The sequence below is a fragment of the Octopus bimaculoides genome, chromosome 2 (assembly GCF_046866305.1).
Source record: "Octopus bimaculoides isolate indiv1 chromosome 2, ASM4686630v1, whole genome shotgun sequence".
Lineage (NCBI taxonomy): Eukaryota > Metazoa > Mollusca > Cephalopoda > Octopoda > Octopodidae > Octopus > Octopus bimaculoides.
Window position 1 is genome coordinate 105,576,244 of NC_142929.1, and position 25,146 is coordinate 105,601,389.

The 25,146-nt window shown below is 35.3% G+C and overlaps 1 protein-coding gene across 34 annotated transcripts in view; it reads left to right on the forward strand.

Moving 5' to 3' along the window:
* Positions 1-5,680: 5,680 nt before the first annotated feature.
* Positions 5,681-25,146, forward strand: part of LOC106878324 (calcium-activated potassium channel slowpoke) — a 329,393-nt gene continuing 309,927 nt past the window's right edge. For all 34 annotated transcript variants that reach the window (XR_016240707.1, XM_089347381.1, XM_052978540.2 and 31 more), the window contains exon 1: positions 5,681-7,612. Coding sequence is in view for 33 of the 34 variants with exons in the window: in XM_089347381.1 (XP_089203507.1) it covers positions 7,256-7,612 (357 nt within the window). In the remaining variant the exon portion in view is untranslated. The remainder of the gene's footprint in view (positions 7,613-25,146) is intronic.

Here is a 25,146-nt window from a genome sequence, read left to right on the forward strand (position 1 = left end):
CTTAGCTTATTAGAGTTCGAAATGTTATAAGTCCATATTTTTAGTGTATATATATATATATATATATATATATATATATATATATATATATATGTGTGTGTGTGTGTGTGTGTGTGTGTGTGTGTGTGTGTGTATGTATGTATGTATATACATGTTTTTACGGTAAAGGATCAAGTTTTGATCGGTTATAATTTAGATGACGTCTTTTTGTTTTTTTCGTGGATGTTTTGGTCAAAATATTTTTGTTTTGGCAAAGTCTAGCGTTTTGGTTGGTTGGCTTCCTGGTGACGTCCATTCCTTGTTGACCACTGTCAAAGAACAAGTTCTGATTGGTTGTAGGTTTCGTGATGTCACTTATTTTGATCAAAAATATTTTCCCTCTTGGACAACAAAGTTTAGCGTTCTGCTTGGTTGACTTCCTGGCAGGGACTCGGTAACTTGCTTTTGCCTGATGGTCATCTAACTTTCCGGTTGGTTCGATGATAGGTTGGTTCCCTTAAGAAGTCACTATTTGCTTTTTTCATGAGATTCCGGTCTGAGGTAACATCACCAACTGGTGTTTGAGATGTATGGTGTTATTGTATAGTAATTTGAAGTTGGGGTTTCAAATCTCTGGGAGAGCTTGTTACTTAAACTTTTTGAATTATAGATTTGTGCGCGTTCTGCGGATCTTTTTAAAACGGGGGCCACATTTTTCATTAACGAAACACTTTGAAACTTGGAACACTGGTAGAATGTGTCATATAAAACATCTTTTTCTCTTAGTCTTCTTAAAAAAAAAAGAAATCCATAAATTATTCCATGTTAAAGTTGTCGTATTTCTGTAATTTCAACCAATCACTGACGTCCATTCAGCCGATATACATTAAGTGCCGATTACATAAACAAACGATTCTGAAACAATTAATCCTAACCCTAACCCTAACTCTAACCCTAACCCTAACCTTACGGTTAGGGTTAGGGTTAGGGTTAAAGCAAATTTAAAATGAAAAAAGCAAATAAAACGAAGGTATGGAGATTAAATACGCTTTACATCGCTTAATCATCCAAAGGAGTAAATGTAAACAACTGAATACTTGTCAGTGATTGGTTGAAATTATCGAAATAAGACAATTTTTTACATGAAATAAATTCGAATACAAAAATATTTTTCTGTTCTATAACACAAAATAGATAAGTATACGAAGTTTTAAAGTCTTTCGGTACCAAAAACACTACGTAAAACATTAATGAAAAATGTGGCCCCCGTTTTAAAAAAGATCCCGTTCTGCAATTTCTTACTGAACAACTTGCTCGGATAATTTGTTTACAATGAACACGCTTGTTTTATACATTTGCTCATTGCCATCGTCAAATCCACATTGCCTGTATAGGTGCACGGTGTGCCACACGTCATATATTCTGAGATGAAGTATTTTGATCAAGAATACAATGCACCACCCGATCCGGGAATCGAATCCACGATCTCGCGCGCTAGTTCACGCACCCTCAGTACACGTACACACACACACACACACACATATTCTTCTATTCTTTTATTTGTTTCAGTCATTTGACTGTGACCATGCTGGAGCATCACCTTAAAGAGATTTAGTCGAAAAAATCGACTTCGGGACTTATTCTTCCTAAGCCTAGTACTTATTCTATCGTTCTTCTAGGCCGAACCGCTAGATTACGGAGACGTAAATACACCAACATCGGTTGTCAAGCGATGACGTGGGAGGGACAAACACGGACATAAATATACACGCACATAAATATATATACATTTATATATACGACGGGCTTCTTTGAGTTTCCGTCTACCAAATCCACTCACAAAACTTTGGTTGGCCCAAGGTTATAGATAAAGACACTTCCCTAAGGTGCCTCGCAGTGGGACTGAACGCGGAGCCAGGTGGTAGAGAAGCAAACTTTTTACCACACGCCATGCATGCGTGTGTGTGTGTGTCTGTGCCCGCGCGCGTACACACACACGTATATATATATATATATATATATATATATATATATATATATATATATATATATATATATATATATATATATATATATATATATATATATATATATATATATATATATATATATATATACATATATATATATATATATATATATATATATATATATATATATCAAAGCCCATATCGCCTTTGTGTATGTGTGGGTGTATACATATATATATATACGTATATATATATCATATGAAGTGCGTATCAGGACAATTACTTCCCGCTCCTGGTTAATTACCCCTCCCCAATATATTAAGAAGCTTTAAATCATCATCTGTTGTCCTCAAGAGTAATTGCCCTGGGGGTGGTATTGCCCATAGGAGTACATGTCCTAGACTACCGAAGTGTACAGTATTAGATATCCATCACGGCTGATTTTACCAATCGGTTTCGCGCTAGGAGTACAACGGAGTGTTAGGTAACATGTGTGTGTGTGTGTGTGTGTGTGTGTGTGTGTGTGTGTGTGTGTGTGTGTTTACTTAACGGTTCAGCAAAGAGACCGATAGAATAAATACTAGGCTTCAAAATATAATAAATCCTAGGGTCGATTTGTTCGACTGAAACCCTTCAAGGCGGTAACTCAGCATGGCCGCAGTCAAATGACTGAAACAAGTAAAAGATAAAATATAAAGATATAAACAAGATACTGAAAAGTTCCTAGTTTTAAAGCTATCCCGAAAGGCCTCGTTGGAGGCCCAATCTTCCGGGGTTTTTTTACAGGGCTTAGAAAAACTGAAGGGCCACTGCAATAAGTGTGTGAATCTGAGAGGGGAATATGTTGAATAAAAATCATAATTAACTGATCCTATTGTATTTTCTTTTACCCGAAGCCAGGAACTTTTCAGCAACCCTTCGTGTGTGTGTGTGTGTGTGTGTACGGGCATGGCTGTGCGGTTATGAAGCTCGCCTTGCAACCTCGTTCGGGTTCAGTTCCACAGCATGGCACCTCAGGGCATGTGTCTTCTACTATAGCCCCGGGCTGGCCAATGTCTTGTGAGTTAATTTGGTGAAGGGAAACTGCGGGGAAACCCATCATATATATCTGTGTGTCTTTGTGTTTGTATTTGACCCTCAACCGCTTGACAACTGATGTTAGTTTGTGTCTGTTCCCGTAAACTAGCAATTCGGTAAAAATAATTGACAAAATAAAAGTAGTAGACGTAAAATATATGAACTGGGTCGATCTGTTCAACTAAATCCTTAAAGGCAGTGCCCCAGCATGGCCGCAGTCCTTGACTGAAACAAATAACAGAAACTAAAAGAAACATTTATATACGCAATATATATATATATATATATATACTCTTTTGTTTCAGTCATTTGACTGCGGCCATGCTGGAGCACCGCCTTTAGTCGAGCAAATCGACCCCAGGATTTATTCTATCGGTGCTTTTTGCTGAACCACTATATATATATATATAGGTGCAGGAGTGGCTATGTGGTAAGTGGTTTGCTTACTGACCACATGGTTCTGGGTTCAGTCCCAATGCGTGGCACCTTGGGTAGGTGTCTTCTACTATAGCCTCGGGCCGACCAAAGCCTTGTGAGTGGATTTGGTAGACGGAAACTGAAAGAAGCCCGTCGTTTATATGTATATGTATATATATGTGTGTGTGTGTTTGTTTGTCTCCCCCAACATCGCTTGACAACCGATGCTGGTGTGTTTACGTCCCCGTAACTTAGCGGTTCGGCAAAAGAGACCGATAGAGTAAGTACTAGGCTTTCAAAGAATAAGTCCTGGGGTCGATTTGCTTGACCAAAGGTGGTGCTCCAGCATGGCCGTAGTCAAATGACTGAAACAAGTAAAAGAGTAAAAGAATATATATATAATTATATATATATATATATATATATATATATATATATATATATATATAGATATATATATAGAGAGAGAGAGAGAGACATACAGACAGAGGAGAGAGTGAAAGAGACACTTATAGATATATTATAGATCTACGCATATGTATATAAATCTATATATGTATATACGCATATATATGTGTGTGCGTGCATAGTTGCGCGCGCGTGTGTACGTATGTACACACATGTATACACACACAATCGTGTGTAATAAGTTCAGTGAATGGAGGAGGTGAGAAGAAAGAACTAAAACTATTTCATTGAATACGTCAGGCGGTACTGTTCCGGTTGACTGAATTTCCCAGTCAGCTATAAATTACTTATTCGTTTTGGGTCGAAATTCTTCGACATTAAAGCAGATTACGAAAATATTATCCAAATGCTTCAATAAATTTTTTTTTTTTTTTTTTGCTATTTACAGCTGTTACTTAGACATTTACGTAAACCAGTTGCATCGTTGTTTTGTTGATGGTTTGGTACAAACAGCCATTACTGGCAATTAGTGAAGAAAGCCCGCAAAATATCGTTTCATATGTTGACGAAGCTTACGTTTTCTCCACTCTACTTTCACTGTCAACCTCAAACAAACAAATACACGCAGGCAACGCAAAATGACTTGACACGAAAATTCTTAATCAATAACTAACAAGACTTGTACATATTTTACACTTCCTGTAAGCTGGTACATTTCTTTATGTATCGACCAGAGGAAACGACTAGCTTACTGTACTTTCACGTTTTTCTTCCTTTTTTCTTTCTTTCTTTGATTCTGCTTTTTTTTTCTTCTTTTTTTGACAATAATAACTAGTTCACTATGTGATTCATACAGGCTTCAGTTTAAGTGTTACGAATAAAATATCAAATATTTCAGTTATCGAAAACGTATGCACGTTTATGAAATAATAATGATAATGATGACAATGATACTGACGGTGAATCAGGTGAAATCCTATCGGGAAAAAATGTTTTTCGTAGAAAACAAAGAACGCGTAAAAATCTGTTCGGAACTAACACAAACACGATGGAATATTAGTGAAGATTTGGCGCTTTATTTATAGGATTCATTTTGCATTGTGTGTGTGTGTGTGTGTGTGCATTCTACCTCTTTCATGTTGGGATCCATGTACAAAAGGCAACACAAAGAGCGGCACTTCTCAGATTAGTTGGCGGTGTATCTGCGTGTTTATAAAAAAAAAATAATAAAAAAAAAAATACAAGCTGTTTTAACAGTATTGATGTGTCTCATGCAATATGCGTGTGTCTGTGTGTAAAATCAGGTGGAGGTGTGAAGCGTCGCGGACTCACTCAGTGTAGGAGATGCAAAGCATAAACAGCGCAATAAGCAGGTAGCAATAGCACACAGCTGAGTTTGTGTTGGGGGGGAACAACGTTGTAGCTTGTTCTTTGTACTAGAGTCACACACGCACCTATTTTTGTGTACATATATACATCCATATATATATATATATATATTATATATATATATATATAATGTGTGTGTGTGTATGCATGTATGTGTATGTATCTTCCCGTCTGCAACAAATTCAGATACTTCTTTCTACATAGTTTTCGTTCATGTGTTATTTTCGTCTGCTCCAGTAGTTTTTTTTTTTTCCTCCTAATCTTCTCATTAGCTGAGGTGGGCAAATCCCTTTTCCGTGCATGTTAACGTGTTATATATATATTAAATTTTACACACACACACAAATACACACACACGCGCACGCACACATACATATATATATATATATATATATATATATATATATATATATATATATATATATACGCAACAATATTCCATTTACTCAACTGCCACTAGTTGAACAAGCTAAAATGGGCATATATCAAATTACATATCGCTTTTGATGAACTGCTGGAACGTGTCTTATTCCAGTACTCGAGGAATAAATTATTTTCGGATATACTGACGTTTTGTTGAAAGATGGAGAAGTAGTAGGAATATTATAACTCTCCTTCTCGAAGGACTCTCTTGTCATTATCCCCGATCGTGTCTGCCAAGCAATATGTGTACTACTATCGAACTGTAGTAATATGTTAGTTGGAGATTCCTATCTGCTACTACTACAACAATTTACTTGTAGATATTCAAACAACTCACGTATTTAGTGGAGAACGAGAATCCAGCAGATTATATTTCCTTTTTTTTTTTCTTCTTCTCTTTCTCTCTTTTATATAACAACCTCATCCAGTTTAAGTGATTTATATAACAATCAAAGACCCGAAGAATGCACCTTCCTTTCTCCTCTTTTTTTACTTTGTTGATACCGCCACTATTTTTTTAGTGTTGTTGCCGTTGTTGATATTGTTACTAACGCTTCTGGCTGGAATTAGTATTGAGATGGGAACATGAGGAGAAATAACACACATATGTTTTACACATTTATAATTTATATACACACGAATATATGTATGTACATATATGAAATTTGATAACACATTTTAATTCTGGCATCAAAAGTACTAGCTTTTCGGATGCGCTTTGCCTTGTCACTGTTAATTATCGCTGTCATCTTTACTCCTACCTGGAATCTATATTGTTCACACCTGACACGTGTGTGTTTTCCGTTCACTATAAAGAAGTTAAATTATTTTTCACATCACCATTTTATTAACAACCTGTTTTTACAACAACAGATATGGTTATTAACAGCGGGTTTCACAAAGTAAAACAACCAAGTTTACTTAAAAGCCTTCACTAAACAACAGTAACCACCCTTAATAGGTGCCGCCTCTTACAACTTGACGTTGAACTGTCACTGGCTTGAAGCAGAAAAGTGTTGGATTGGCCGCTTGAATCTTCTTACCTGCGTCGACTTGTTTAGGCAATTCAGTCTTTCAAAGCCTAAGTATATCTATTTTAGTTTCATTCTTCATCCATAATGTTCTGTGTTGTGTTTTACTGTGCGATTCCCGTTTCTCACCACACGAAATACAAACCTTCACGGAGGGGATATGTACACCAATATTTTGATATAAACAATATAACTTAATTCAATTACAATAATATTACCATGCAAACATGAACAAAAACACCACGATAAAACATTTCTTTCTGACTGTTTCCTTCACCAGATAATTGATAAACAAAATAAACGCGTTTCTATTTCATTGCTGGGATGCGAAGAAAAGGTGACATTTCATACATACAGAAAAAAGTGAAGATTAAAAGAAAAATATCATTTTGTTTTTATTCAAGTGTTTTTAAGAAAAGAACAATTTGAAATAAGGACATCCTAATTTCAAATCTCTGCGTGTAAATATATATACACATATATATATTATATATATATGTTGTGAAGGAAAACCAAGCAGCAAGTTCCTCGTTCACCCCAGATACTGCTCTTTTGTGTAATATGTCGCTCAATAATTGCTCCGACCTTGGTGATCCAAAAGCCAACACCTCCTCTTATGATTACAAATGCGAAGATCGACAATGGAATGTATTTCTTATGTCCAGTTTGATTACCTTTTCATCGGGGTTAGTTGTTATTATTATATGTCGGATAGTTAATTTACTGTGTTGTCGTCACAGAAACAATCCAAATGTCGCGGCGAACAGTAAATCTCTGGCAGCAGCTGGCCAAGGGGCAGCTGCTGCTGGACAGAAACCTTTTCTCAGGACATCGGACCCTGAAATCGGGTGGATGACTGAAGCTAAAGATTGGGCGGGTGAATTAATATCCGGACAAACTACAACAGGACGAATCCTGGTAAGTAATTTTCTATTTCAATATCCATTTAAAATGATACTTATCGGAATGCAAATTGATTTTTTTAAAAAGAGGTAAACAATTTTAGTTCCAAGTTTATTTCAGGTATTTAAGTAAATATATAAAATATACAAACATGACCTGAACCGTTGACCAATATATATATATATATATAAACAATGCAGTTTCCTCATCTTGAACTTGACTTACAATATTACTCTTCTCCTATAGAACTTGTATATACAATTTTTATATTCACCAATTCATTTTGTAATGTATGAGATGAAAACTTTATAATCTATTTCATAGACAAAATGTCTATCAAAGAATATATTGTGATCCATTTGAAGGAAAAACTAATTTTAATATATTCGAACATCTCACTCTATGAAATAAGGAAATCGATTAAAACTGTCAAAATACTTGCATGTGGAACAAAACATAAACAGTGCATTATGTAACTGTCACTACATATATATATATATATAATATTTAAAACACATCTTGTCAAATACTTGAATTATTAAATGTAGAGTATTCGAGCCGAAGTATTTAGTGTTGCATTTATATATGTCATAAGAAGAGGGGGTCTGTGCAGCAAGACCAACCCAAACACCAGAGTAATTACTGTTCGTTTAATAGTAATGAAGCTTGCAATTTTCAGCCAATGCGAAACGGGAAATTATGACTTTCGTGTTTTTATTAAAAGCTATGTATTGGATAAGCGATGCTATAAAAGAAAAATAAGAGGTCCTAGTTGTTGTTATAAGTAAACTAATTTGGAAATGTTTTCCTTTCAAAACCGGTAAGCTCCCGGTGAATTAAATCTGCAACCCGGTTTTGATTCTTGGCCATTCCTTTTACAAAAGTAATCCTCTTAAAAACAAAGAATATGAAAGTACCAAACCCCATTTCACCTTTGTGTGTGGGGTCTTGTGCACATGTGAAAAAGCGCACTTATAGGAAACCTTCTAAGTTCCAATGGTAAAGATAACGAACCTTTTCTCTGGCATTAGAAGCTTTAATAGAAAGTGATAGTAATTTACGACATCGTAAAACGGCATGTCATCAATACTCATCACTTGCATAGACCCTTGTTTTTTGTTTTTGGTGAGAGGTACGTTAGAAGGGTTTGTGATTTTTTTTTTCGAGTTTTTATGTTAGCTGTTGTTTTAGTAATAGGATTGTAGGTTCAGTTTTAAGTATGGTACTGATATTTATTTTATAGATCTACAAGGGTCAAACGACAGTTTGACCCTTGTTATATCTAGTGGAACTGGAACTTAGATCCATTAAAATCAACACTGCAATGTGTGGAACTGTCTTTCTTTTATTTAACCATTCTACCTAGTTTTGTATTAATTCGTATATTTTTGAAAATGAAAGTATTCTGGCATGTTTGTACCACTATAATGAAAGAATGAAGCTTGTAATAGAGTATCAGATGTAAATGTGAACACTTCAAGCTAAGGAAAGCCTCCACATGGTCCTTCGTCTGCTAGAAACAACAACCAGTTATCCCACTCTAACATATACAATGTCTGAAAAAAGTACAGACGGACACGGATGGAATGTCTTTTTTATATTAGGTCTGCTTGGTTACATAGAACTAAGTTACAGAATGGACAATTTTCCCCTCTAGTTGATAAGTTTTAGTAGTTCATATCACTGCATCTTCAAATTTAATTAAAGAGCGACTAATTTCCTTTTCAATGTATAGAATTCAAGTAAATGAGGTGTCACGTTCCTTGGTCTTGCATTTATATGCAATTGTAAACATTGCACGAAGTTGTTAGAGTTAGCACTTCTAATTGCTTATACTTAAAGTATAATAAATTTATGTGCTAAGTTATCATAGCTTCAGAAACCCCTTTAAAAGCCCAGACATTCTTTAATACAATATTTAATAAGTTTCAGCTTAAGGTAAAGGTATATTAATCTGTACTAAACATATTGCTTCAGATTTAATAGTAAGTTAATGGAAAGGCAGTGACATTTAGGCCTTTTATAAATGTGTATATGAATGTTTTCTTCTGGGAATCAAAATCAGGTCATGGTTTGCTTATAATTAATACAACCATAATGAAATCTGAAGCACAATGAGTGAGGTTAAGCTGTTGAACTACTGACTACATGATCAGGAGTTCTAACCTTTACAAGAGCCATCGTGTTGTTCTTCTAGGTAGGGTACATAACTCTATTTGCTCTCGTGAATGAACTGCTAAGATTTTAATGTAAATAACATTAGATGTTATATGAACCAACTATCAGAAGGAAAATAGAAACAGATCCACTTGCAGGACTCTAGCTATCTCTTAGTGGAAATTAGCTATATTATTAATTATACTACAGAATGATTGCCAATCCTCTTCTCCAGGAAGTGGTTGACCAATTTACTTGTGAAAATAAAACTGCACATTTAAAATAACTGAGGAAAAAAATATCTAATTTGAAAAGAGTTTAAACAGGTGCCAGTATCAAACAGAATAAATAAATCTCTGTTATTCTAAAATTGTATCCTTAATTATAAATATTGTCATCATTTTCTGTTTCAATATCCATAATGGATACTTCCAGTTACTCAGCATGTTTAGGTACATATTGTTGAGCAAGGAGACTATTCCAAATAAACTGGTTCATGACTAAGTTAATTCTCTCTTCAAGTCACTTCCATCGATACTGGTATGAATATCACCTACTCTCAGTCTTTTCTGCTACAAAAACATAGTTTAGATCTTTTGTTATTTCTGGGCAGGCCATTTAATACCTTTGTTATCAGTGAAGAATAAGTACCAGAATCAGTAGCATTTTGTATGAAAGATTGGTATCCTATTCCTGAAATGCTTCCCTTGTTTACTTAACACTTTGAGATATTCAAATTATTTACATGCTTGACTATTACACATTTGTTACCATAGTAACTAGTTTAAAATGGAAATATATGTAACAATCAAGAACACCCAGAAGATGTATAACTAAATACTTTACCCTTTTGTTACCATATTCTTGTTGACATACACTTCTTTTATTTGAATTAATTTTGAAAATTATGAAGAATTTAGTGAAATAACTTTGTCATTATTAATCTGGTATTTGGAACATATATTGGTTTCAAATTTTGACACAAGGCCAGCAAGTTCATGGAAGGGGTTATACTGATTACATTGACCCGTGTTCAACTTATTTTATTGATCCTGGAAGGATGAAAGGCAAAGTTAACCTCGGCAGAATTTGAACTCAGAATGTAGAGATGTACAAAATGCCATGAAGTATTTTGCCTGGTATGCTAATGAGTCAGCCAGCTCACTGCTTTATTTAAAACATATATTAACAGAAAATTTTGATGGAAGGTTTTAATTTAGATCACTTTAAAACAAGAAGTTTGTATTATGGAACCTGGACTAGTCTCAGGCAAGTTGATATCAAGAGTTAAAGTGCTTTTTTCATTAATACCATCTAATGTAGAAAAACTGAACTCATTTTTAGGAAACTAAGGCTAATCTCAACTATGTGTGGGTGGTGGGGAATGATGTATTTAACAAATCAACCTAAGTGCCAAATTAAATGAAACCACAGAGTAGTATCTATAGCAACGATATAGCCCTCAAATCATGCCATACCATCTTAAAGAGAGAACATGTCAGATAATGTAAAACTACATACTCTTAAAAAACAAGACAGTCATATCTGGGATACCTTTAATCATGTGACTCTTTGATGAAGATTAACCTAGAATTAAAACGTTTGCATGTAATTGAATTGCACTTCTTTTAGGTAGAATCATTGTGGTGTTTGTTCTATATTTTTTATATATGAACTCAAATCCCACCAAGGTCAAGTTTGCTTTCTATCTCTCTGGAGTTGGTAAAATAAAATACTACTATTAGTCAAAAATTACATCAATTTTATTAAATGTTGTCTTTCCTCAAAATTTGAGAGCTTGTGCTTGAGGAAGGAATTAAAATTTCCATATTCCTTCCAGTTCTCATAGACAAGATGATCGTTCTTTTAATGCTTTAGTTACTTTAGATTTTTAGAGCCTGCCTGGCTAAGACCATGCTGGAGTACCATCTATTTAGAACGTCATGTTTTACTAAAGTTAATTATATTTGGTCTGAAGTCTTTAAGAAATATAGCTGAAGTGGAAAAGTTGGACAAGTGCCTGAAACTCTCCTATTACAAGGATTTAGCAAGGATACAAATAACCTCAGCTGCAACTATCAAACTCAACAATTCCCAGGGAATATGTCTTTGTATAGTGGCTCAAACTGCCAGAAATAATTGGCAAATCTCCCTCAAATCACATCTATCTGCTTTTAAAAATGCAGCAAAATATAGTCCTGAAACAAAACTAGATGATCACAATTTGAACACTTTGATCATAGAGTTGGTCTGAAGTTAAACAACAACTCACTGAAATCTGTCATGAGCCAAAGATCTCATTAGGCCAAAGCTTAACCTCATTTCCATGGTGTATTACAACACTCCCTACCCCACTGAATGGGACATTAGTCAGGTGCAGGGTTAACTTCCCAGCTATTGCTGGTACTCACTGCTAAGCGGACTGGAGCAACTTGTGTTTTGCTGAAGAGCACAACATACTGCCCAGTCTGGGAACTGAAACCATGATTATAGGATCAGGAGTGCAATACTCTAACCACTAGTGTCTTTACAACACCAACACCAACAACTAATAATAATAATAATGATAATAATAATAATAATCCTTTCTACTATAGGCACAAGGCCTGAAATTTTGCAGGAGGAGACTAGTCAATTACATCAACCCCAGTGCTTGATTGGTATTCATTTTATCAATCCCAAAAGGATGAAAGGCAAAGCTGACCACAGTGGAATTTGAACTCAGAATGTAAAGGTGGATGAAATCCCGGAAAGCATTTTGCCAAGCGTGCTAACAATTCTGCCAGCTCACCCCACTATATAATAATAATAATAATAATAATGCTTCAAATTTTAGCACAAGGCCAGCAGTTTTGGGAAATGGGCTAAGTTGGTGACCTCGACTGCAGTGCTCAACTTATTCTATCAACCCCAAAAGGATAAAAGGCAAAGTCAACCTTGGTAGAGGCCTTTACCTTCTTTATTTTGGTTTGTTGGAGCTTGCTGTACACATCCTACCATTTTATAAACATTCTCTAACCTTTTCTGGGTTATTTCCTTGTTAAGTTGCATTGTTTATTATTTTGATATTAAAACTCTTCAGATAACTTTAATGTAAAAATTTAAGGAAGAGATGACAGTAGACAGAACTTAGCATAGATCTTCGAATAAGTTATTTTTCAACTAAATAACCATTGTTGTGGCACATAACTTAACTATTAGAGTGTTGTGCTCACAAATATAAAATCAAAGGGTTAATTCATCCACCAAGCAGTGCATCGTCTCCTTGAGCTAAGTACTTCATCATGTGTTGCTCCGGTCCTCTCAGCTGAAAATGAGTACCGACCCTCTCTCCCTCCAGCTGTCATACCCTTGATTCTGAGTCAAAGATGAGCATATATCCTATCTGAGTCAAAGATCTATAAAATAATTATACAGGCATCTAAAATAATTACTGAAAACATGGCACATGTTACCAAGTCATACTTACTTGCAAGAGACAGCTATACTTTAACCTGGCTAAGTATCATATCTAGGGTAATCACTCACTCATGGAAGCACCTTGTACAGCCTGAAATTGACCAACATGGCCTGATAGTCCTACAACCAACTAACAATGATTTGCTGAGTTGTCATCCAGTAGTAGATCAAACAATGGCTGAATGGAATTGTTGATTTTACATTAATTTCTAAGATAGGTGGTAAAATGTTGATACTTTTTGCACTGTCTAGTTTAAAGTTTCTTTCTAAAATAACAAAAGTGATGCACAGAGGCAGATTGTATTCTTTTCTCATTCTGTAAGCTCTAAGGTGTATTAGTAAGAATATCCAAAAATGAGATAATTCGAGAATGGCATAGAGTGAGTGATGTGATTTCAGAATAACAAAAGCACTAGTTCTGCCAAGCCAGACATGTCACAAGATTCACTGTCAACATGTGGATCTGTGAAGTTGTCGAGTGGTATCCAAGAGATCAGAAAGGACCACTCGGAAGGCCTATATGATAACAGGAATATGATTTAGTTATACAATTACAGCCAAGATTGGGGAAAATGGTGCAATCAAGAAAAACTGGAAGCATATCATGACCAAGGGTGTATAAAAACATCTGATAGTCTGGTTGATAGAGTAATACAGTGACTAGAATGGAGCATAGTTGTTAGTATTTAGCTGCAAGTCAGCCCAATCATCCCATTTTTTTGTATATCTATGGTTACATTATCCAATCTGACCTTTTTATCTATTTATTTTAAAATGAGAGACTAGGAAGAAGATTTAATTGCTAATCTATTGGGTTGATTGACCACATAAAAACTCACACATTGGTTTGAAATTGATGAAATAAGAGAGCAGGGTAAATTCAATCAGCTTCAGTATATTGTTAGTAAATTATTATAACCTTTTATCTAAGAATTTTATGGCTATGCATTATTAATGTTTAGCTATTGACCAATCATATTTATCATTGTTTTAAATTAACTAACCAGCCATAATATAAGGTTAGGTGAAGGGTGGTGGATTGGCAGAATCATTAGAGCAATGGAAAGAATGCTTAGCAGTATTTGTTCTGGCATTTTACATTCTGAGTTTAAATGTTGCCAAGCCTTTCATCCTTCCGGAATCAGTAAAATAAAATATTAGTCAAGTATGTTCTGGGGTCGATATAATCAACTAAAACTTCTCACCCCACCCCGTCCCACAAATTTCTGGCCTTGCACCTGTGTTAGAAAGAATTATTAGGTTAGACAGAAGAAATGGCAGAATATTGAACTAATTCTACAGTTAACTTATCTTTCATACCTCCATGTTTAGTAAAATACATGCCAAAAGCCAACAAGTGAGTATCTATCTACATCATTGCTTAACTTGCTAGAAATAGCAATCAAATCTTCTAAACCTTACCCTAGCAAAAATATAATAAATCAGTTCACTCTACTCTTCCCTTACAAGTATGTGGGAGAAATGGCGGGGAGTACCAGAAAATTACCATACGGTATTCACTTTCTTTCTTTGACCTTCTAAATACCCGTAATATATCAGGCAGTGGTGACTTGGCAGAACTGTTAGAGAATCTCGTGTTAGTTATTCTGACTTCTTGCATTCCTACAAAGGCAAACTTTACCTTTTTCCCTTCCAGGTTCAATAAATAGTCTCCCCACCTCCCTCATTTCTCTCTCTCTCTCTCTGTTAATTACATTGTGCTGTGAGAAAGGTTCCTTGGAAACCATGCACAGTGTCTCTTTCTCTAGAAGTAGTGGATGTTTGAATAAGATGTCAGCAACCTCTTTTCATAAGAAAATGTTATACTACTGTAATTGTCCATGTAACACAAAATATAAAGTATATACCAGGAATTTCATTCTTCTCTACTCCTCTACTACAAATTTGTGCCCTGATGAAAGGTATTTCAATCATAACCATCCAGTCCTTCTGTATATCATGAATTACATTATCAAGTGTGTTCATTTTTTAAGCAGGTAGAGTGTATTTGAATGACCACATAGTCAGGTAACTCAGTACAGCCAAATTGTTAATACTTAGTTACTTCACTTTATGTTTTGCATTCCAACCATGTTGAAGTTGATTTCTCCTTTTATCATTCTAGGGGCAGAGGTTGGTAAAATTAGTACCAGTAAAATTTTATGCTTGAACTAATCAACTGTACCTTCTTTGTCCCATTAGAAATTACATTGATTGAGAGAAGTGGTGGAATTTAATTACATATCTTTACATTCTGATTTCAAATCTCACAGGAGTTTGATTTGAGCCTTCATTACTCTACAGTCCATGTAACTGAGTATGTAACTCTTCATATATGAGTATGTGAGTATGTAACTGAGTATGTGACTCCTCATACAACGGTTTCAAATTTTGGCACAAGACCTGCAATCTTAAGTGAGGGGATTAGTTGATTACATCAACCCCAGTGTTCAACTGGTAATTATTTTGTCAGCCTCAAAAGGATGAAAGGTAAAGTCAATCTCAGCAGAATTTGAACCCAGAATGATAAAAGCTGAAAGAAATGCCACTTAGAGTTTTGTCTGACTCACTAATGATTCTGACAGCTCACTGTTTTTCTCCATATATTAATTTTTGTTGTTGTTGGCACTCCATCGCTTATGACGTCGAGGGTTCCAGTTGATCCAATCAACGGAACAGCCTGCTCATGAAATTAATGTGCAAGTGGTTGAGCACTCCACAGACATGTGTACCCTTAACGTAGTTCTCGGGGAGATTCAGCGTGACACAGTGTGACAAGGCTGACCCTTTGAATTACAGGCACAACAGAAACAGGAAGTAAGAGTGAGAGCTTTGCTTGCTGACTTTATTTTCTATAAAATATACTGTGGTTGTTTATATGGTGTGTAGCTCTCCTATGCAAAATTAGTTTTGCATCTAAGCAAAGGAAATTCTACTTGTATTTAAGTATAAGTGTAGGCATGGTTGTTTGGTTAAGAAACTTGCTTTGCAATCACATGGTTCTGAGTTCCGTCCCATTGTGTGGAACCTTGGTATAATAGAAGTGTCTTCTACTATAGCCTCAGGCCAAAAGCTTAAAAGCTGCACTCTGTGCGGACTTTTAGGCTAGCTCATGCGACTCAAAACTAAAGAGAGCAATAATAGTAAGGCATTTATTGGTACCCTACCAATGTGGTATTACCCTACCAATATAGTATTACTTTAAACTCAGTTTAAATTTTAAAATATTGTAAGTTCACATTTTTGGAGTTCTTTTAAAATTTGAATTTTCAACTGTTAGCATATTACAAATCCTCATCCCAACCTGATCCCAATGCTGGATGTTCAAGAACCAAATTAAGGACAGATTTTCAATCCCAGGATCATCCTGATTCCAAAAAGGTATAATATGTCTATGTAGAGCAAATGTAAACTGAGATACAGGGGTCCTGGACAGACAGACAAACAGAATTTCATGTTTATTATTATAGAAGGTAGAACAGAGTTGGGTAATTCATAGGAAAGACAATATTACTCATTGAGAGCACAGGTCTGTAGCCACTCCTAAAGTGCTAGTGAGTGAAATCTGACTTATCAGGTGGATAATTTTAAATGCTGTCCTGAATATGTGTGTTTGTGTGTTAGGATAAACTTGTGTTAAGAATTGTTGAATAGCTCCAGTTACCTGTTTTGTTTGATCAAATACTTAGGAACAACTGAAAAGCTCACCACCATAAATATGCTAATATAAGTTGTAATGTTTTTAATTTTTGAATGGCTTTGACAGAGAAGGAAAGAGACAGCTTTAGAGCTTTTTTAGGTCTCCCCATGGTTTGAAAAAGGAAGGAGGAGGACATTATCCCCAAACCAAAGATCTGGCCTGCATGTTTTACATGTAGTAGCTTCAGCTAAAGGCACTTGGGTTGAACTTTGCTGTTATATCTAGGACCATTCACATTTTGTTTATGTGATCCTTATTGCAGAGAGCCTTCTGAAACTGGTGAGGGGAAAATGACATAAATCTTGAATCTTAGATTTGTCTTCAGACTAAACACTTCCATTACAAGCATTAACTTTGAAAGAGTACCTATTCTGCTATGAGAACCAAGTGTAGTGTTAAATCAAGTGAAAGATTAAATTCCCCCACCCAACAATATGTGCCATCTATCCAATAGGTTTCTGCACAGTTTCTGCATCTATTAAATTTCATTCACAAAGCTCAAAGCTTAGGTTCATCCAAGATTATGGTAGAAGACATCCGAGGTACAGTACAGTAAGATAAACCTAAAGCCATGCAATTTCAAAATAAAGTTCTTAATGTATGGACATGTCTGTGCCCTATTTTACTGGGAGTTGAGATTCATTTGGTTGATAGATTCCTTTATTTGATAATAGTTGAAGAGAACAGATAAAATCTTCTCTCACTGATCAGGCATCATAGTTAAGATTAGTGTGGGATCTCCTTGAAGTAATAATGGGAGAATTGTTTCCTATTGGTAAATAGATCACAGGGAAGTGATTGGAGGAAATCGACTTCCATAAAACCAGTTTAATGTGCAATTTGAGTAAAGCTGAGTGTAAATGAATTTAAAAATAACTACTGTTTTGAACTCATCTTCATCTATTTTTATTGGATATTCCTCTGTCCCCACCCACTTCTGCTCATCTTTTACCTTGAGGTGCTACCTGAACACTTCAGTACCACCATTTCTCTCTTATCAACTATTGTTGATACATTCTCTCTCTTTCCTCTAAATGTGAGTAGCCATAAAGCTCCTCTTGAAGAAACAGCTCTGCTCTATCTCTTTCTCTCATACCTTAACTTTCATCCACTAACATAAAGTCCTACCGACCCCTCAGATTCCATAGTCTTGTGAACTGCATGGTGACCTCACTAATGCCAGTGACATGAAAGAAAAACACCCAGTACATATTGTAAAGTGGTTGGTGTTGGGAAGGGCATTCAGCTCTAAAAACCATGACAAAGCAGATACTGGATCTTGATGCAGTCCTTGGATCCATTAGATCCTATCAAACCATCCAGCCTATGCCAGCATGGAACATGGACATCAAATGATGATTGTGATTCATTTTCAGCAATTTTTATTCAATAAATTCTCTAATCCTATTTGCAATCTTTGCTGTAACATACCACCCATTAAACCCTTTTGTTACCACCTCAACTATTATTTGCCAACTCATCTACTTTGGCTTCTGGTTCAAGCTACTTCTAACCCAGCTATGATTTTCCATCCCAGTTACTATCTGCCATTTATCAACTACTACATGTTGCCCAATTAATACCACAACATCACTTATCTATCAGTCTTTCACTAGGGACCTTGTAAGTTGTCAATATGTACTGAGTAAATATCCTTCCATAAATTTTTATTATCTTCAAAATATAGATGATTTAATTCAGTCCTAAGTTTTAAGGTAGCATATCCACAACAAAAATTAACCGTTTTTTTAAAAGTTGATCAAACAATACTCCACATAAACAAGCTTACCAGGTATGTTGCCTCTCGCAAATGAACTGCAGCCAGGTCTGATACCCTCCATTCCACAAATCACCTATAATGACAAAAGTCATAGAGATCATTCCCACATCTATCACTTTGTAGGTTTAAACCATACAGTAATAATACACTCTAATATCATTCAAATAAAGTAAAAAAACCTTGACGGTTGTCTAAATTCTATCATAAATTCCATCATAAGATATACCATCTCTTCCAGGGTTTTCAAACTAGAAAGTGTAGAGCACTGAAAATCATTCTCTCAGAACACAAAAAAATCTATACATATTCCAGTACTAAGTCCTAAATTTCTACTAGTGATACTATTAACAATGCTCTACTACGATTACCACAAACAGGACCACCACCAATATTGGGAGTCACTAAATGGTCCCTTATTAAACCTGCTAGAAATAACAATCAAGTCTCATCAAATCACACCCTACCATCTTTAAAATGGGAAAGCTATTTTGAATAACTTAGTCCGAGACATATGTCTACAAAATAAAGATGACATGGTCATGGCTTGAATACTTTTTAAATATAAACTTGCTCAATCAGGGCTAACCAGAGACTAAACAACATACCACTACTAAAACTACTAATATTGTTACAGCCACCATAATAGCCAAATCCATTACAACTATTACTCTTTTATACTATTATTATGACCATCACTACTGCCACAGCTACCATCTTCATCATTTTTATTACTGCTAATTTTATTGCCACAACCAACACTACTACTACTACTACCACTATTTTTGCCATTACTTCAACTACTCCAACCCCAACACTTAATACCACTGTTTCTACAATAAAGGTTAATACTTTCTGCACAATCCTAGTAGAATAAACAAAGATATCTATATATTTAATGAAAATCTCACATCCAGAGAGATATAACAAGTAATTTTAATATAGTTGAATGGCATTTCATCCTTAAAGCGAATACTGTTTTCATTAAAAATAACCTCTTTTAATGTATCTTCTTTATTGTAACCTGTTGTAATGTCCATCTGACACAAAACATTACTTTATATGAATGATATATTTACTAACATATACGCTTGCATTAAATTCAGTTAATTATTTATGATGATTAGATTACCATAGAGATAAACAGACAAAATCTACAAAAAGGTATTGTTTTCTTGTAAAAGGAAATGATTATGGGTATTAGAATTAATTTGGGTGGTAAATTTAATCCATTGTTAGTTTAACACTACAATGTGGTCTTTGGGTGCCTTAATTGAAGTTTACTCTGTTGCAAGCTTTCAGGAACCAAGTCTCCCTTCCTCCTACTAGTCTTGGAAGCCCTGAGTTATGATCACTGCCCTTCTCTCCCAGGCCAAATAGTAAAACAAAATTTCCTAATATTTTTTTATGACTAGATTTTGCACCACCTAGAAATAAACTGAAAATTGAGGCTCCTACTTCATTCCAGGGTTCTGATAAGAATGACAGTTTGAACAACAAACAGTGGCTCAGATCAGATTCCTGGAATTAAATAATGTAAAGATTGTTTCATACTTAGCTCTGTAGTTGTACAGAAAATACCTCCTAATAGTTATCTCAAAAATTATTCTGTAATAGGCACTTCATGATTTACTTTCACTCAACACTACTAAACTACTGATTATACAAACTCAAAGAAACAAACTCACAATAAGGCTAAAATGATCAAAGTTAAATTTTTAAATTTATTATTCTTTTGGATAACAATTCCATGCTTACCATGCATGTTCTAAATAACCTAGATTGCATTACAAATTCACAAATACTAGATTTCATTTCCATATCAGAAAATACTTCAGTTCTGAACAGCTGTCCACTTTATAAAAAATACAAATATACTATATTGTGGATTTAATCAAACAGCTGGTATGGGACACCCCATTGCATGCTTATATTCTAGATTGCATCTAAAAATAGGTCATTTGCTTGACAGACAATTCTTTATTTGTAAACATTGTGCTGCTAGCTAGTATGTCACCAGGAGAGTCATGAAATCACATGTTGCTTATTCTAGGTTATAACTGCCATCTCTTTTTACACCTCTTAGGTGAGATACAGCTCTTCTGAAGGTAATTCATGTAGGAGTATGGGAACTCTGAATAAAAACGTTATGACATGAAAGCAAACTATATAAACATGTGTAGGAGAAACAGTCTTTTATGACATAATGACAGCTATGTAATCTAAAAGAGCAGCCACTCTGGACATAAACTGCTATACTTAACATATGACATTTAGTATTGCTTTAAGTACAATGTGTTAAGTATAGTAGTTTAGTTTGTGGATGTGATTTCAGTTCCTGGGTCAGTTAAACAATACCATATTTGATGGTATATAAGATAACTTTCTTTCCTTAAAAAAAAAATCCTTCATGAAACCAGCCCAGACTTTAAATGTGAAGTTGGGCCTCCCAGAAGTTAATTTTGTCTAAAGCCTTTTTTTAATCTGAATACATACTGCTGTAATTGGGGTGCATCTAATATGCCTGTGCAACTTTTATACCATCAAAAATGGTATATACTCTGGTTCAAGCTGAATGAGTGAGTAACATCACAAATAGAAGAGTATTTCAAGTATAGACAGTAGAATAAGAAGAATCTACTCTGTAGATTTAATGAAGGGTTTGGCTTGATACTCTGAAAACATCACCAAATATGAAAGCACTTGAAAAAGGCTAGGTATACTATCTTATTTGTAGATACCCTCAATAGCATGCTAATTATGTGTTATAAGTGTGTAATGAGATGAAGATATAGAGCTTCTGGTGGATGCTGTCTGAGGACTTGATGTTTGTATTCTACATCTTGTTATTTTTTTGTTTTAGTCATCACAACTAAGGTTATGATGGAGTGTGTAAAAATAGTATATAGTAAAATGATAAAATAAGAAATAATTGTTGATTAGAAGTTTTGTTACTAATTTAAGATTTAATGCTTATTTCATTAGTGCTTTCAAGAATAGGTATTTAAAATTAAACCAGCAACAAGGCTTTCAGTTGATAGTTATTTTTTATTTTATCACTCTGCTAAACATTGTTATCATGTGTTCATCCAAATACCAATTTACATATCCATCTATTTACCTCTTATCATCATTTGTCTGTTTCTATACTCATCACTTAGATCTCACATAACTGCACCTATCCACTACCCATAGTTTAAAAGAGTGTCAGATCTCTCAAGATTGTTAAGAGCATCGGATTTCATACAATGGTTATTCAGAGATATCCAAGGATGGAAGAATAGCATTAAAAATTTGAGGTGCAGTTGTTTAAAAGTAATCTTGAAAGTTATAAATCACATAGATGAAATTACAAAGGATAGAAATATACCTACATGAAGGATGGGAACAGACATAAATTATGATGACAAACATTGTGAAGAATACTTTGAGAATTTCACTCCTGTTATAGAAGATGTCTGTGGAGGCCCAGACCGGGCTTTGTGAGTGTTTATTGAGTGAAAACACCTAAAGCTCCACGAGGCTCCGGCAGGGGATGGTAGCGAACCCTGCTGTACTCTTTCACCACATCTTTCTCTCGCTCTTACTTCCTGTTCCTGTTGTGCCTGTTATTCAAAGGGTCATCCTTGTCACACTGTGTCACGCTGAATATCCCAGAGAACTACGTTAAGGGTACACGTGTCTATGGAGTGCTCAGCCACTTGCACGTTAATTTCACGAGCAGGCTGTTCCATTGATCGGATCAACTGGAACCCTCGAAGTCGTAAGCGATGGAGTGCCAACAACAACAATAGATGTCTGACCATAGTTCAGAAAGGCTGGTTTAACATCAGTTTACTAAATAGTTTTTGGGTAGATCAGTGTTTTTCAAGGTGGGGAAAGGGGAATGCCTATATATAGGTAGAACATGGAACTTCAGAAGGGAGTCTGGGATCAATAACTACAATAAAGTCTTTAAATTTCTAAAAAGTATACAGGTGAAATAAACATCAGACATATGTTTCTGTGCCCCACATAGAAACTGCAGGAACTACTTAAAATTGCGATGTTGGTAATTGTTCTGTATCTTCACCTGAGTGGAGCAGTGATGGCTGAATTAGATTTTGTCTACAGAAGGATTCCAACTGTGGTCACTTGTTAACCACTATCACATGAAACTAGTCCATATAGTTTGTTCATTCATGCTAGAGTGCTTTTTTTATAAATGTATGTGTGTATATATATATATATATATATATATATATATATATATATATATATATTAAGGGCATTACTATACATAAATGCCTCATGCTATGAGGGACTTTTAAAGTCAAAACTACCATAATAAATACATTGTACCAAACACGAATCTGTTTTTAAGGAGCTCGTTTTGAGAATTGCATTTCCCTCGCGTTCAGTACACTGTATTTATTATAGTAGTTTTGACTTTAAAAGTCCCTCATAGTGTGAGGCATTTATGTATAGTAATGCCCATAATATAAATAAATATATTTAAAGGGAATAATTAAAAATGTTTTCCCTTATGATGTTTTTCACGCTGACTACTTGATAAATTCTTATAAAGATTTTATCCTATTTTAAAATCTTATATATGTATATATATATATATATATATATATATATATATATATATATATAAGGATTTACTTTTTATAATGAGATAAAAAAAACCAAGGCAATGTATATTTTAGAACATTTATAAATAGAAGGTCTTACAGCTGTTTCCAGGATATTTATCATATCCCTTCATTGGAGACGATGTGAGAGGATGGCTAAGCAATAGTGAATTTAGATAAGATAGGAAATAGAGAGTGAATGCAGGGATATTGTATTTGTAAATCCATTGTTTAGGCAAAATGGTATACATATAAGATTCCAATACCTTGTGAGTAAAATCCAATAGTCCTTAAGATTGGTCATTGCATTTGTAAATCCATTATTAAGATTCCAATACCCTATGAGTAAAATCCAACAGTCTTTGTAATTGGTCATTCCAAATACAGAGTTTATACACAGTGTTATTGAATCAAGGGTTCTCTTTAAAGTGACCTAAAAGTAGGGAATGTATTAGTAAGGTCAAATCGAAAACCGAAAGAGAGGAATAAAGAAAGAGAGGTGTCAATTAGAACCTCTGGATTTAATTGAAACCACTACCGCTCATAACCTCATATATATGCATGTATATATATATATATATATATATATATATATATATATATATATATTTTACATATATATATATATATATATATATATATTTTACATATATATATATATATATATATATATATATATACATATATATATGTATGTATCATCATCATCGTCTAACGTCTGCTTTCCATGCTAGCATGGGTTGGGCGATTTGACTGAGGACTGGTGAACAAGATGGCTACACCAGGCTCCAATCTGATTTGGTAGATTTTCTACAGCTGGATGCCCTTCCTAACGCCAACCACTCCAAGAGTGTAGTGGGTGCTTTTACGTGCCACCGGCATGAAGGCCAGTCAGGCGGTACTGGCAACGGCCATGCTCAAAATGGTGTATTTTACATGCCACCTGCACAAGAGCCAGTCCAGCGGCACTGGCAATAATCTCGCTCGAATGTCTTTTCACGTGCCACCAGCACAAGTGCCAGGAAGGCGACGCTGGTAACGATTACACTCGAACGGTGGTGCCATCATGATTTCGCTTTCGCTTGCTCCAACAGGTCTTCGCAAGCCGAGTTTAGTGTCCAATGAAGGAAAGGTACGCATAAGTGGGCTGGCTACACCCCTGGCAGAGGCTTTGGATTTAGGTCTCACTTGGCTTGCCAGGTCTTCTCACGCACAGCATATTTCCAAAGGTCTCAGTCAGAAGTCATCACCTCGGTGAGGCCTAATGTTCGAAGGTCTTGCCTCACCACCTCATCCCAAGTCTTCCTGGGCCTACCTCTTCCACAGGTTCCCTCAACTGCTAGGGTGTGGCACTTTTTCACACAGCTATCCCCATCCATTCTCGCCACATGACCATACCAGCGCAATCGTCTCTCTTGCACACCACAACTGATGCTTCTTAGGTTCAACTTTTTTCTCAAGATACTTACACTCTGTGTAGTATGCACACTGACATTACACATTCATCGGAGCATACTGGCTTCATTCCTTGTGAGCCTACGCATGTCTTCAGCAGTCACAGCGCATGTTTCACTGCCATGAAGCATGGCTGTTCATACACATGCGTCATACAGTCTGCCTTTTACTCTGAGAGAGAGAGAGACCCTTTGTCACCAGCAGAGGTAAGAGCTCTCTGAACTTTGCCTAGGCTATTCTTATTCTAGCAGCTACACTTTCAGCGCACCCTCCCCCACTACTAACTTGGTGACCTAGATAGCAGAAGCTATCAACCACTTCTAGTTTTTCTCCCTGGAATGTGGCAGAAGTTGTTTTCTGCACATTTACAGTGTTTATAGCT